Here is a 16,991-nt window from a genome sequence, read left to right as displayed (position 1 = left end):
CAGCAGTGAGAAGCCCGCGTACCACAAAAAAAAAAAAAAAAAAAAAAAAAAAAAAAAAAAAGAATTCAGAGGTACAAAAGTGATTTAAAATGTTTCTACTTCTACTAGATACTTTGAAGGGCTCTCCACTCTTCCACTACAAAGCAAACAGTATTTCCTGTAAATCTGAATGTACACATACCCTGTAATTCATAGATTCCACTCCTAGGTATGTTCCCAGAAACTCTTACATATGTGCACCAGGAGACACGCTCAAAAATGCTCACAGTAATACTGTTTATAATAACAAAATCCTGAAAATATCCCAAGTGGATTAATAGAATAGATAAATCAATTATAGAATATGCACACAGTGGATGAAATAATTATATGTTAACAAAATAATCTTAAATTATAATTTGAAATGGGAGAAAAACGTTCCAGAAAGTATACAGTATAATGTCATTTTTTCTAAAGTTAAAAAGCAAAACTAAACAAATACTGTTAAGGACTTGTACTTATTTGATAAAACTATAGGAAATAAAGGGTGGGGTGACTATATATAAAATCCAGAGAGTGGTTACCTCAGGTTGGGAGAGGCAAGGTAGGCCAAGGGACAAGAAAGTGGTGAAGGTAAACAACATTGGTAACGTTCTGGTCCTCAAATGCAGTAGTGGATTCGTAAGTGTTTATTTTATCATCATGCTTCATAACTTGTATGTGTTAAATTCATTATGTATCAAGTATTACCTATATTTTTTCTTTAAAAATAATACACATTTAACATTTCTTGGCAAATTATAATATATTATACGGGAGTTATAAACCTCCATCTTTCTAGACAAGCTGATGAATGAGTACTTACAAGAATTACCCTTATTTTATCCTATGTTTATTGTAGAATTTCTTCGATAACAGAGAAAATAATTTAGTAGTTCTTAATACTTCAACTTTCAGTCTCTGGGAGACTTTCATCTGTGTGTCACTGCTCTGCTCTGTTTTGGTTATAAGAATACTAGTTTTAAACACCTTTGATCCCCGCAGGGCTCTGAGAATAAGGAGCACATATTTCAGATTTCCAAAACAAATTTCAGAAACTGAAATTTCATTCAAACTTTAGAAAACTACTCATTTTCTCTTCTTAAAAAGTCATAAAAGTCTCCCCAAGTGGACTTAGGTATTCAGTAACTACCTCCATAGCTGTTTAATATATACCATTTGTTTAAATTCAGCCAGATTGTGCAATTCAGGCCAAAGTTTGTGTATCTGTCAGTGTTTTAAATATACTTCAATTTTTTTCTGATTATAAACCTGTGTATGTTTATTATGGAAAAAACATTCTCTTATATTTTTCCATATCTTTTAGTTAAGCTTGAGAAAAAAGTGGGCCTAAGCTTTGTATTCTTGTTTCTTCAGAAAGGCAGCGCTAATTCACAATCTTCTCAGCAGTAAGTGAGTACCTGTTTCTTCAATGGCTAGAATCATCATTTTTAAATTCTTGCCAATTATATAGATGCGAAATTATATAACATTTATTTCTAATCTGGACTTTCCTGATTGCTGAACAGTTTTCATTATTTACTTTCTGGTTTTTTTAAAATGACTCCCTAAGTCCTTTGGCCATTTTTCTATTGGGAAGTTACTTAACCTGTAGGTGTCCTTTGGGTATATTCAACCTGGTGCTTATATATGCTCCAAGTTATGCTTTCTGTTTGTCATTTGCCTTTTTATTTTCTTATGCTGTTCCCTGAATTCATTTTTAGTTTTTATGTATCTAAATCCATCTCTTTTTAAGTTATGATTTCATCCTTTGCTCTTATGCTTAAAAACACTCTCATACTGCAATCAATAAATGTATCCTAAAATGGTTCATATGGTTTCATTTTTTAAAAAACATGTATCTGAAATCTTTTTGTATGTAAAAATGCAAGTCAAACAAGTTTTTTAAATCATGAAAAATTTTAAATTCATTCAATCTTTCCTGAGAATATTTCAGAAAGATACACTGTGTTAATCTGATTACAGGGACTTCTCTGGTGGTCCAGTGGTAAAGAATCCGCCTTGCAATGCAGGCGGATTCAATTCAATCCCTGGTCAGGGAACTAAGATCCCACATGCCACGGGGTTACTAAGCCCGTGCGCCACAACTACCGAGCTCATGCACGTCAACTAGAGAGCCCATGCACTTCAACTAGAGAGTCCGCATGCCGCAAACTACAGAGCCCATGTGCTCTGGAGCCCGCGCGCCACAACTAGAGAGAAGCCCGAGTGCCACAATGAAGAGCCCGTGCGCCACAACGAAAAGATCCCGCATGCCTCAACGAAGATCCTGTGTGCCTGCAACTAAGCCCCAATGCAACCAAAATAAATAAATAAATTAAATAAATAAATATTTTTAAAAATTTGATTAAAGACTTTCCTTCTAGTTTCAGATTATTTTTCCTTAAACGAATGGGCCCTTAACTACAAACTCAACTGGTATGCCTAAAACAGAAGCAAGCTTAACACTGTCTCTCATTCCCCTATTGAAATACCAATGGAATAAATCTAAACTAAGAAGGTAAAATACCATACTCAGAAAACTATAAGACTGATGAAAGAAACTGAAGACAACACAGATGGAAAGATATACATGTTCATGGATTGGAAGAATTAATATTGTTAAAATGACCATACTACCCAAGGCAATCTACAAATCCAGTGAAATCCCTATCCAAGTGCCAATGGCATTTTTCACAGAACTAGAACAAATAATTCTAAAATCTGTATGGAAACACAAAAGACCCTGAATAGCTAAAACAACCTTGACAAAAAAGAACAAAGAACATGCTCCCTAATTTAAAACTATATTACAAAGCTACAGTAATCAAAACAGTATGGTGGTACTAGCACAAAAGCAGAAACAAAGACCAATGGAACAGAATAGAGAGTCCAGAAATAAACCCACATACTTCTGGTCAATTAATCTATGAAAAAGGAGGCAAGAATATACAATGGAGAAAAGAGAGTCTCTTCAATAAGGCTGGGAAAACTGGACACCTACATGTAAAAGAATGAAATCAGAACATTCTCTAACACCATATGCAAAAATAAACTCAAATGAACTAAAGACCTAAATGTAAGAATGGAAACCATAAAACTCCTAGAAGAAAACATAGGTGGAGTACTCTTTGACATAAATTGCAGCAACATATTTTTGGATCTGTCTCCTAAAGCAAAGGAAATAAAAGCAAAAATAAACAAATGGGATCTGTTTAAACTTAAAAGCTTTTGCACAGTGAAGGAAACCATTGACAAAATGAAAATACAACCTATGGAATGGGAGAAAATATTTGAAAATGATATGACCGATAAGGGGTTAATATCCAAAGTATATAAACAGCCCATACAACTCAACATCAAAAAATAAACCCCACTGGGCTTCCCTGGTGGTGCAGTGGTTGAGAGTCTGCCTGCCGATGCAGGGGACACGGGTTCATGCCCCGGTCCGGGAAGATCCCACATGCCGTGGAGTGGTTAGGCCCATGAGCCATGGCCACTGAGCCTGTGCATCTGGAGCCTGTCCTCCGCAATGGGAGAGGCCACAACGGTGAAAGGCCCGCGTACCACAAAAATAAATAAATAAATAAATAAATAAATAAATAATAAACCCCATCAAAAAATGGGCAGAAGACCTGAATAGACATTTTTCCAAAGAAGACATACAGATGGCCAATAGCCACATGAAAAGATGCTCAACATTGCTAATCATAAAAATAAATAAATAAATAAATAAATAAATAATAAACCCCATTAAAAAATGGGCAGAAGACCTGAATAGACATTTTTCCAAAGAAGACATACAGATGGCCAATAGCCACATGAAAAGATGCTCAACATTGCTAATCATAAGAAAAATGCAAATTATAAACACAATGAGATATCACCTCACACCTGTCAGAATGACTATCATCAAAAAGGCCACAAATAACAAATGTTGCTGAGGGTGTGGAGAAAAGGGAACCCTCCTGCACTGATGGTGGGAATGTAAATTGTTGCAGCCACTATGGAAAACAGTATGGAGGTTTCTCAAAAAAACTAAAAATAGAGCTACCATATGATCCAGGAATTTCACTCCTGGGGATTTATCTGAAAAAAGTGAAAACACTAATTTGAAAAGATACATGCATCCTAATGTTCACAGCAGCACTGTTTATAACTGTCAAGATATGGAAGCAATCTAAGTGTCCATTAATAGATGAATGGATAAAAGAAGATGTGGTATATACATACAATGGAACACTACTCAGCTATAAAAAACAATAAAATTTTGCCATCTGCAACAATGTGGTTGGACTTGGAGGGTATTATGCTAAGTGAAATGAGTCAGACAGAGAAACACAAATACTGTACGATATCACTTACATGTGGAATCTATAAAAATAAAACAAACTAGTGAATACAGCAAAAAGAAACAGACTCACAGAGGTAGAGAACAAACTAGTGCTTACCAATGGGGAGAGGAAGAAGGGGAGAGGCAAGATAAGGGTAGGGGATTGAGAGGTAAAAACTACTATGTAAAATAAATAAATAAGCTACAAGGATATACTGTACAACAAAGAATACAGCCAATATTTCATAATAACTATAAATGGAATATAACTTTTAAAAATTGTGAATCACCTGTACACCTGAAACTTATATAATATTGTACATCAACTATACTTCAATTTTTTAAAAAGACAACAAATAACAAGTGTTGGCAAGGATGTGGAGAAAAGAGAACTCTTATGCTCTGCTGGTGGGAATATAAATTGGTGCAGCCACTATGGAAAACAGTATGGAGATTCCTCAAAAAATTAAAAATAGAACTATGATGCAGCAATTCCACTCCTCGGTATTTAACTGAAGAAAATGAAAACACTAATTAGAAAAAAACGTACGTTCACCAATGTCTTACAGTTTTCCGAGTACAGGTCTTTTACCTCCTTGGTTAGATTTATTCCTAGGTATTTTATTTTCTTTGATGCAACTGTAAATGGGATTGTTTTTTCAATTTCTTTTTGTGACAGTTCATTGTTAGTGTACAGCAAAGCAACAGAATTTTAAACCCTGAAGACAATTTAACCTGGCACAGCTAGCACCTAACTGTAAGTAGACAAAAAAAGTTAAAGTATATATGCATTTAATTTTTGAAGTGGAAGATATTTTTTAAAATATTACAGTCATAAAAACCTGCTAACAGTTACAACTAAAAAACAGTTTAAATGGTTTTGCAAGTAACTGTGATTGCACAGCCTGGTTCCTGACTTGATTGCCGGCAGATTTAAAACATGGACCTAATTTCTGCATGCTTCCCAGGCTTTCTTCATTGTACTGAATTGCACTGAATCTGTAGATTGCCTTGATACATCCAATGGAAGATTACTCAGCCCTAAAAAACAATGAAATCTTCCCATTTTCAACAACACGGACGAACGTAGAGGGTATTATGCTAAGTGAAACAAACCAGACAGAGAACGACAAATACTGTATGACTTCACTTATATATGTGGAAGTTAAAAACAAAACAAATGAACAAACAAAAGAGTTATAGATACAGAGAACCAACAGGTAGTTGCTAGAGGGGGTTGGGGGAGGAAAGAAATAAATGAGGGAGATTAGGATGGTACAGATTTCCAGTTGCAAAATAAATGTGTCATGGGTATGAAACGTACAGTGTGGGGAATATAATCAATAACTATGTAATATCTCTGTATGGTGAAATCATAACTAGACTTACTGCGGTGCTCATTTTGAAATTTATAGAAATATTTAATGACTATGTTGTGTAACAGGAACTAACACAGTGTTGTAGGTCAATTATACTTCAAAAACAAACAAACAAACTCACAGAAAAAGAGATCAGATATGTGGCTACTAGAGGTGGGAGGTGAGGAAGGGGGAACTGGGTGAAGGCAGTCAAAAGGTACAAACTTCCAGTTATAAGTACTAGGGATGTAATGTGCAATATGATACATAGAATTAACACTGCTGGATGTTACATATGAAAGTTGATGAGAGAGCAAATATTAGGATTTCTCATCATAAGGAAAAATATTTTTTTCTACTTCTTTAATTTTGTATGAGACAATAGACGTTCACTAAAATTATTGTGATAATCATTTCATGATGTAAGTCAAATCATTATGCCTGTACATCTTAAACTTATAGAGTGCTATATGTCAATTATATCTCAATGAAACTGGAAGAAAAAATAAAATAGACTGCTAAAAGTCAGCTACACTCTTAGATTTCCAACACAGACAGTATTTATATGTCTAAATAAATAATTAAGTTGAATCATTTGGCTCTGTATTTAAATCCTATTGGCTCCAACTAATTTAACTGTCTCATTACGAAGTGGCTTCTGTTATGGGAGCCCCCAAACGGAACTGTTCACGGAATTCTCCCAAAACACTTAAAGAATCTATTAATCTATTATCTTAAAAGTACAGACTTCACCCACCCGCCCCCCTCCAAAATGTAGAGGTTCTAAATACAGCACACAGCATAGGGGAAACAAGCATGCAATCTCTCTAATGTCATGTCACCGGGATGGTTTATCCTCCTGGTTTCAGGATGTACAGAGTTTAATAATACATGGATATAACACAAAAGTGACAAAAATTTTGATAAGTCAACTTCAATACTGAAAAGGTTATTAAGAATTCTTTCCCATCCCAAAAGTATTTGTCTTGGGTCATCTCTAATGAACCTTAGAAGAGCCAGCGTATTTCACAGGGGCTAAATAAAACTTTTTAAAAGGTTAACGGAAAAGTATTTATGTGAAAAATGCCTCCAAACAATCTTTTAGTGGGTGGATTCAGCACATACCAGTGAATGCCTTTGAGCTTAGTCCAATTTCGAATTAAGCTAGAGTTTACCTTTAAGAAACAATGAACCTGCTTTTAAGTAAAACCCTGTGTTAATAAGAAACATGGAATGTGAATACAAAAAAAAAAAAGTTTTATCAACTGAACTGTATCTAAAAATTGTACAAAGTTTTCCATGAGCCGTCAGTAAGTCTTTAAAATGCATGATCTTTTAAAAAACTTGTTAGTCATTCATCTGTAAAAATCTAGCTTCTTATGTGTGTGCCAAGCATAAAATTGCCCCATGCTAAATTTAACACAAACCTCACATTACAGAGTTATGTGTTCTTGCACTTCAACATGACTATGACAGTGATTCACAGGGTGAAAATACACTGAGAACAGTCTACATTCTGCAGTTCAGTGCAATGAAGAAAAAAGGCTTGTGAAGCATGCAAAAATTAGGTCCATGTTTTAAATCTGCAGGCAATCAAGCCAGGAACCAGGCTCTGAAATCACAATCACTTGCAAAACCATTTAAACTATTTTTTTGCTGTAACTGTTAGCAGTTTCTTATGACTGTAATCTTTTAAAAAATATCTTCCACTTCAAAAATTAAGTGCACATGTACATTAACTTTTTTTGTCTACTTACAGTTAGGTGCTAGCTGTGCCAGGTTAAAACTGTCTTCTTTCCCCTTTCCAATTCTGTATTCTCTTCTTTTAATTTTTTTTTTTGAAGATTTAAATTTTTATTTTTGGGTCTTCATTGCTGCACGCGGGCTTTCTCTAGTTGTGGTGAGTGGGGGCTACTCTTCGTTGCAGTGCGTGGGCTACACATTGCAGTGTCTTCTCTTGTTGCAGAGCACGGGCTCTAGGCACGTGGGCTTCAGTAGTTGCAGCACGCGGACTCAGTAGTTGTGGCACACGGGCTTAGTTGCTCTGCGGCATGTGGGATCTTCACAGACCAAGGATCGAACCTGTGTCCCCTGCACTGGCAGGTGGATTCTTATCCACTGTGCCACCAGGGAAGTCCTCTTCTTTTAATTTTTGTACACTGTAGTTCCAAGTTAATTTCATAATATTTATCCAAATAATTGTTGGCTAAAAATTTGTTCTTTTTAACTACAATTTGTGAAGTAACGTAAAGTTTAATCAAAAAAAAAATGAAGAGAGTCACTGTATGATGACATTCTGTTTTCTACAAAGTAATATGTTACCTTTTCATATGTTATTCAAGGATGATTAATCATTTTACAAATGCTAGAAAATTAAAGATACTCAACATTATAAATTGATATGTGTAACTCTTAACAGAGCACATTGAAAAATAAGATGTAAACTGAGTTGCTCAAGGTCAGACAATACGGCAGTGAGGCAGGCAGCTCTGGCAGTCTCTCAAATTCCTGTCTTCCCACATGTGCCATACTGAGACCCCTGCTCTATCCCCTGCCTGCAAAACACTAACACAGGTATTGTCCACAGGACAGGAACCACCTAGGGCAGAATTTCAAACTTAAGGAATTGATTAAGTAGAAGAGAATTTAACCTAAACGTTATCATAATATATGAATTCAAATTATTTTTTAGGTAATGGAGTCATCATAGCAACCAACTTTTTCCTAACGTTCTATTTAAGTAGCTACAAGCTGGCTCCAGAGGACCTGGGGGCTCCACTAGAGAGAACTAGCTCTGGGGAAGAGAAACAGTTAATTTTCAGAGCTGGGCTGCCCTCATTGTCTGTGGTAACCTGCAGGCCACTCACAGAAGAACCTTGTATCAGCTTTCTCACCTCCTCATACTGGGAAGGGGTGACGGATCATCCTTCTTTCAAATTCTCAATTTGAACTACTCTACTGTAGACCAGAGGAAGTCCTAAAGTGTTAACAGACTGGTTAAATTTTGAGGGGGCTTCAAATAGCTTTATCACTTCTAACATTACGTTTAAAGCAAATCTTTTATGCATTCTTATACATTTCTCATCACTGAAACTCACTGGCCTCTTTGTGATAGTTCTTCCCCTACTTGCAAAGGAGTTCCAAATCCCTTACCAAATTATGAAAAAAATCAACAGACATAAAGATGTGGGTCAAAATATCACTGTTTACTGATGGGAGTTTGCAAGCTATCTACAATGTGCTTTCATGTTAAAACTATCAAGTTAACAACTATCTGACTTCCATATTCAAATATATAATGTTTATGTTCTTTGAAAAAATATCTAATGCCCAAAGTAACTATTCAAATATAAACCATATATATTCTTTGGTTCACATGTACACGCAAAAACTCTGACAGATAACAAGTATAGGAATGGCACTTTTGGCGAGCTTACACAGAATTATAGAATTTTTATTAAAAAAACGAGAGAAGGCATGGAAGGAAATTAACATTCATTATGTGCTTACTAAGAAAGAGATACTGTGCTAAGTACTTTACATAAAACTGAAATCAACTGAATGCTTCTTACATTCCTTGACCAAGTAATTATAATCGTATATGTATGTTCAAACATCAAAGGAATTAAAAACAAACTCTCTGAGAATCCTGAACTGATTCCATTTTTTCTTTGGGCAATGTGCTAAGCCTATCACATTCATCATCCTTACATACAGAGACAAAAGGCCCAGAGTCATATTACATTATTTAAATTATTCCCAGAAAGTTAACTCATGAATACTATTACCTCACTGAAGTAGTCTTTCCAAGAGGCTAGTTTTGATGATCCAAGAATTCAATTCTCATAAGCATGCTTTGATAACAGTTTGTTACAAATTTCATTATACATCAAGAGATGAGCTGCTAACATGAAAGAATACTCTTCATTACGACAATTTACATATTTAAGCTAACTCAGCTTCTGAAGGTTATGAAGAAGAGAACTAGGGTTAGAAATGAGAGAGGTCTGACTTCACTGGGGACTTCACTTCGACAGGGTCTTCACTGGCTGGCTGTGCTGTTTTACTGATTTACAGTAAAATAGTCACTTCAGTGACAACAGATGCTTTTGGGGAAAGGTGGGGAGGACATTAAGCAAAATATCTATGCTTCCAATGCATAACAGCTTGATCATGTACCTCTGAAAAAAGAAATAAGCTGAAGTGGATTTTTAAATGTCTGATATACCATATTTGGAATAAAATTGTGAGCAATTTTATTCTTACATTTCTGATATTTCAATTAGTGACTTTAATAAAATATCAAAAATTCTAATGACTCAGCACAACCTGAAAAATGTGGGTATTACAATGTTAAATGAAACCCAGTACAAACTTTCGTCTATATTATAATTATGTGAAAGTGTGTATGTGTGTACCTAAAAAGTAGAACTGTGAAAACAGTTGATGTTGGGTTATAATGGGCTGATAGATCATTGTTTTTCTTTCTTGATTCTTTTCTATTGTAATAATGTCACAACAAAAACAACTTAAAAAAAAAGAACATCACTGCTTTATGGATAAAATAGTACTCCGTCTGCAATGACTTAACCATGTTAAAGATATGAGTACCTGTGTCTTCTGTCAGTTCCAGGAAAGCAAATACCACAACTTCTGTGCATCCCTCATAACACTTAACGTCGCATCTCAGGTCCACACAGACCCAGTAAATACCCAATGAGGGACAAGTCACTGAACCACTGCTGAACACCAAGCGTAGTTAATACAAAAATAGAAACTTACTGTTATTTGTTGGTTCAGGAAACCCAGCCTTTGGACCACTCCATCCTTTGTTTTCCCCTGTCTGAAAAATTAAACCAATTGTTTAAGTCTGGGGAAAGAGACTTAAATTCAAAACGAAAAAAGTTGACGAATCAATTAAGCAAGGGCAAAGGTTATTCTGTTCATTCTCACCACCTCTGACCCCAGAACCATGGACACAAGAATAACTAACATGAACAGCACCATCTATCCCTTCTCTACATTCGAATCTGTTTATGTCTCCTGCTCTTATCTGTTTATTTAAATTTATAATTTAAGTCATCAATAAAGCCCCATATTTAGTATATGTATTATATTTATACAACATGGGCTCTACCAAGGCGGTGAAGAAGTAAATAATTCTTTTTCAAACAGTAGACAATAATCATCATAAGTGCTAAAGTGACCAAAATGGCTTCTTTATCACTTCTGTAGTCAAATTAACTATAGAAATATTACTATGTCTGTTCTGGAAAAGTCCTGACAAGGGTCACTGAATATTGCTAATGACATGTGCAAAAAAATGGAAAACTAAACCCTAACTTTAAGTGAAATCTGGAATATCCTGGCTTTTTCCAGATGATTTGGTCCATGTCTAGTGTAAAATACATTCTGAGCTCAGATATTTTGAAGTAGTTAAGTGTTTTAATCACATTATAAGTGACTTTAACTGGTTACATTCTCTTTTTGTGGAGCTGGTGCTATTAAGTACTCCAGGAGGGGAAAAGACCTATTTCCTATTATAAGCAGTATTTATGTTATCAGATGTCAAAGATCAAATGTACAAATTAAATCCATATATAAACACAAACTACATTTCCAGCAAATAATGTACAATTGTGAAAGGACGGAGGAGAAAACGTGTGTAAATGCAGATACACATGGACGGGAATGCCTGAGGAGACTCCCACTCACAAGTTCTCTGGGAAGCACAAAACAGGATCACAGAATGAGAGGAGAGCTGACAGAGGGGTTATAAATCCGAGGAAAGTGTACACAGCAAGGAATAAGTCACTTCAGGGAAAGAAAGAGCTGGCTGATTAGAAGAATATAGATCCTCAGGCACTTGAGTGCTCAGTTGAAGTTGGTAATAATACATTTGGCACTTCATTTCTCCTTTTCTCTCCTTCTACTAATAACCAAAGTTACTTAAATATTAGATTTTATTCCCTAAGCCTAATTTTTCACCTTCAACTGACTCCCAAGCCTGCTGCTCTCTGATTTCTTCCCCAACACTCTAATGAAACTGCTTTTGTAAGGTTTCTGCTTAAACATGACACAGTGACCACAAAGAGTAATCTCTTCTCTCTCCCCAAACAACTCTAAATTGATAATCCAATAATCCATAAACTCTCCCTCTTTCCCTCTGCCCCTACCCTCCCCAGAATATGAAAGGAATCAACAGCAGAAGAGGCAAGTCAAAGTTGGTAACCTGGAAAGCAGATTAGTTGTAACTAACTTAGCAGATGTGAGCTGGCTGAAACCTCACCTGCAGAGCAAGAAGCCAGCAAAGAAGCTAACAAAGAGTAAATCAATTTGTGCTCCAGGACCCCAGAAAGCCTCAGGAATCAGAAGCACACCTGGTACTTCTAAAGATGAATCCTGGAAGAGCCTGAAAACAGAAAGATTGTTTGGAAGTCTTTCAAAATGCTGAGACTTCCAGGTTACCTCTTTGAACCCAAGGAGATAGATTTCCTAAAAGTTTCCTCTTCAGAAAGGCCAAAAACAGAGAGACTCTGGACACCAGGTACAGCTGAGGATGGGATGGATCTATACGCCACACTGCAAATAAGGAGATGGAGTCCAAAGCTACATCCTTACATTCTGGAAGATAAGGTTCCCCAGCTCCCTTCCTCACTGGGCCTCAGAAGACAACACCCAGCCTACCGATCCACAAGGATGGTGAGGACAACACAGGGAACAGAATAAAACTTCAAAAAAAAAAAAAAAAGGTTTAAAAAAAAAGTTCTCAGAGAGAAAGAGAGAGAAATATTACACCCATTAAACAAGAAGAGGAGGTTATAAAGAGGAATATTCTGAGAATGAGAAAGAGCTCAGGGAAATAAAAAATACAATAGCTGAAGCAAAATATTTCAAAGAAGGACTGGAAGACAAAATTGAAGAAATCTCCTAGAAAACAGAACATAAAGAAAAAGAGATAGAAATAGAAAATAAAGAAAGAATCAGAAGATCATCCATTAGACTAACAGGTAAACTAGAAAGAAACATCAGCAAAAATGGAAGGAAAGAAATTATCAAAGAAAATATATAAGAAGTTTCCCACTTTTTTTTTTTTTTTTTTTTTTTTTTTTTTTTGCAGTACGCAGGCCTCTCACTGTTGTGGCCTCTCCCGTTGTGGAGCACAGGCTCAGCGGCCATGGCTCACGGGCCCAGCCACTCCGCGGCATGTGGGATCTTCCCAGACTGGGGCACGAACCTGTGTCCCCTGCATCGGCAGGCGGACTCTCAACCACTGCACCACCAGGGAAGCCCTCCACTTTTAAAGTATATGAATTTCTGGACTGAAACCCAAACACCTAACACAATTTATAAAAGAATACACAAATCAAGTCAATCACCCATGAATTTTCCAAACTCCCGAGAAAAGAAGTTAGAAAAGCATCAAGAGGGAGATGAAACATAAAGGTTTCATAACAGGCTGAAGAATCAGAAGGCTTTGGAGTTTCAACAGTAATGCTGAGAGGTAGAAAACTGGTGCAATGCCTTCAAAACTCTGTGAAAAAAGTATTTCTAATTTAGAATTATGTCTCAGAAAAACTATCAACTGTGTGGGAAACATAAAGATGTATCAGACCTATAAGATCTCAAAAAAATTTACTCCCCATGTATCTTCTATCAGGAAGCTACTAGAACATGGACTCCATCAACACAAGGAAATAAATGAAGAATAAGGGAAACTGTCCAGAAAACAGGCAACTCAACAAAGGAGAGAGGCAAAAGCAATTTTCAGTGAAATGGTGAAGAAAAGAAACAAAATAGTGGGTCTTTAGCAGATCCATCAAACAAACAATACAAAGTAGAAGAGGAGGATAAAGAGCTCCAAGAAAGGAAAACCAAGAAACTAAAAAAGTACACGATGTGTTTACTTGGCAGAGAGTTTGGGGTTAAATTAGAGACACATAGAAAAGTATACATGTGGAGTATGAATAAGAGAACTAAATCTTCATTTTCCATAGCAGGAACGCAGATAATAACCTAAAAAGAAAAAAAACAAAACACAAAACACCAAGAAATCTCAGTATAAGTAAGCTACTGACAGTAGAAAATAACAGAACAACTAAAGCGGGTAGTGAGTGGTTGCCTTTGGAAAAAGGGAAACAGAAATGGTCAGTTGCAGTGCAGAATAGCATGGCTTTTTATTATAAAACTTGAGTCTTTATACCATTAATCTTGAATAAATCTTGACTTCTTATATACATATGAATACTACTTATATTACTTTGACCAATATATAATAAACAAATATAAAAAAGAATGAAGCACATGCCAGTTACAGCTTGATGTAGAACAAATTCCAAGTTATAAGTGAAACCCCAACATGTAAGTGAAAAACAAATCAAGGTGCAAGATCAGTATATTTTTTTAAAGGTAGAGAGAGTGTTCCACTCTTCCTTAGAATGTAGAAATGTAACAATGAGAAAGAGCCAGACAATGTAAAAAATCATAACTTTTCTTGAACCCATCAGAGATCTGAGATTGTAAAGCAACCAAATGACATGAATTCTAGAGAGTGACAAACCCCTCTGAGGAGAGGCTGGGCTCACAAAATATTTCAACATTGGCAGAGCAAGGAAGGAAGAGATGAATACCAAAAATGCTGTTAAGAAGAAAGCAGATGAAATGTTAGTAAATTCTGAAAGACTGCATGTGGGTTAGCACATCAGTTTAGAAAAACTAGGAACTCCAGAGAGAAGTGCTTTTCCACAGGCTTCCTCTGGGAACTCAGGACAACTGGAGGTACATCAGGAAATCAGAGAGAGCCTCACTCGGTGGTACAGGTATGAAGCAGGTGAATGTCTGCCACTGAGAGAAAAGCAAAGAACTTTGCACACTCCTCTAATCTTCTCTCATACAAAGACAAAAGCTCAAGCCACTAAGAAAGGAGAGAAACAAATCCTATCTGCCTCTCGGGTAGAGGTAGGAAATTTTATTAACCCAAAAGCTCAGGCAAAGACTCATTGCTTCTGGGTAAAGAGTAGAAGCAAAAGCTATCTACTCCCGGAAAAAAAAAAAGGGAGGGTAGAAAACCCTCTTGAGAGAAAGACCCTGCACCAATACAAAGCAGATGTCTGAAAATGCTGGGAAAGTGGCTGGAAAACTCTATTGCACCCAACACAACCTACAGATCCAAAGTAAAGTTTGGCTACCATGGGGAAGGAGGTAGAAATAGTAGGAAAAACCCACCTCTGAGCCCCAGGCCCATAAGAGTCTGTCTGAGAATGAAGTTGGACAAGAAAGTCAACTATGCTCCCTGGCTATTGTAAATAGGGCTGCAATGAACATTGTGGTACCTGACTCTTTTTGAATTATGGTTTTTCTCAGGGTATATGCCCAGTAGTGGGATTGCTGGGTCATATGGTAGTTCTATTTTTAGTTTTTTAAGGAACCTCCTTACTGTTCTCCATAGTGGCTGTATCAATTTACATGCCCACCAACAGTTTTGTTTTTTTGATATTGAGCTGCATGAGCTGCTTGTAAATTTTGGAGATTAATCCTTTGTCAGTTGCTTCATTGGCAAATATTCTCTCCCATTCTGAGGGTTTGGAAGCAACCTAAGTGTCCGTCGACAGATGAATGGATAAAGAAGATGTGGCACATATATACAATGGAATATTACTCAGTCATAAAAAGAAACGAAACTGAGTTATTTGTAGTGAGGTGGATGGACCTAGAGTCTGTCATACAGAATGAAGTAAGTCAGAAAGATACTGTATGCTAACACATATATATGGAATCTAAAGAAAAAAAAAAAAAGGTCATGAAGAACCTAGGGGCAGGACAGGAATAAAGACGCAGACCTACTAGAGAATGGACTTGACGACACAGGGAGTGGGAAGGGTAAGCTGGGACAAAGTGAGAGTGGCATGGACATATATACACTACCAAATGTAAAACTGATAGATATTGGGAAGCAGCCGCATAGCACAGGGAGATCAGCTCGGTGCTTTGTGACCACCTAGAGGAGTGGGATAGGGACGGTGGGAGGGAGGGAGATGCAAGAGGGAAGAGATATGGGGATAGATGTACATGTACAGCTGATTCACTTTGTTATAAAGCAGAAACTAACACACCATTGTAAAGCACTTATACTCCAATAAAGATGTAAAAAAAAAAAAGAATTATGCTCCCTTACCCAACACAATCCTATGATCAAATAATAAGTAGGAGCAGTTGACTACAAAGCATAGAGATACCCCTCACCTCACAGCAGAGCAAAGAAAGGACTGCTGCAACCTGAGGATGGAGCGGAAACATTGAGGAAAAACCCTCCCCAAACCTTACCCCAAACAAAACACAGATAACAGCAAACCACTGCTAAAGGAACTTGAACTTAATAGACTGTGGCAACAACAAAACCCAAAACAAGCCCAACTACTGACTAGATTGATGCCACCCTCCATAGTAACAGTCTGACAGAAGAAGAGATGTGCCTATTTCTCAACATAAACGCTATTTAACTCAGCCTCAAATGTTTCTCAATACACAATGTCCAACATTCATTCAAACATTATGAGACACCCAAAACTGCAAAAAGGAATAACCCTCTGTCAAAAGAGGAAGAAGTCAACAAAACAGGACCCAGAAATGACCCAGATGCTAGAACTCTAAGAAATAAATTTTACAATACCTATGATTAATAGGTTAAAAGATCTAATGTAAAAGGCAAACAACATGCATGAACATTTGGAGAATTTCAGGAGAAAAACAGAAATTATAGAACAAAAGCAGATGGAAATCCTAGGGAGATAAATACCACAGAAGAAAATTAATATTGATGTCATTATTAACAGATGAACATAGCTGGAGAATAATCAGTAATATTGTAGATAAATCAATAGAAATTACTCAAACTGAGAAACAGGAAAAAAAAAAGGAGTGAAAAATAAAAAGGAACAGAAGATTCTGGATCTATTAAGACAATACCAATGGGCTAACAAATGTGTAACTGGAAACTTCCAAGGAGAGAGAAAACAAGGAAGAAGAAATATTTTAAAAGATGATACCTGAGAATTTGACAAAATAACTGAATGACAACAAATCCCAGATCCAATGTGTTCAGAGACCACTAAGCAGGAAAAATACAAAAAGGAGAAAGGAAGGTGGAAGGAGGAAGAGGAAGAAAAGGAGGCAAAAGGGAGAAACGAAAGAGGAAGGAGGGAGAAGAGGGAAGAAGAGAAGGAGGAAGAAAGGAAAGAATCAAATTTAGGCACATCGGAGTCAAACTGCTGAGAACTAATGAA

General features: G+C 36.4%; 1 protein-coding gene across 23 annotated transcripts in view; it reads right to left on the bottom strand.

Moving 5' to 3' along the window:
• The window catches only part of STAU2 (staufen double-stranded RNA binding protein 2), a 319,639-nt gene that overhangs the window by 152,921 nt on the left and 149,727 nt on the right, over nt 1-16,991 (bottom strand). For all 23 annotated transcript variants that reach the window (XM_028500369.1, XM_028500365.2, XM_024127092.3 and 20 more), the window contains one exon: nt 10,492-10,552. In XM_028500369.1, coding sequence (XP_028356170.1) covers nt 10,492-10,552 — 61 coding nt within the window. The remainder of the gene's footprint in view (nt 1-10,491; nt 10,553-16,991) is intronic.

Source organism: Physeter macrocephalus, chromosome 15, assembly GCF_002837175.3.
Source record: "Physeter macrocephalus isolate SW-GA chromosome 15, ASM283717v5, whole genome shotgun sequence".
NCBI classification, from domain to species: Eukaryota; Metazoa; Chordata; class Mammalia; order Artiodactyla; family Physeteridae; genus Physeter; species Physeter macrocephalus.
Note: the sequence above shows the minus strand (reverse complement) of the source record. Positions and strands in the feature narration are given on the sequence as shown.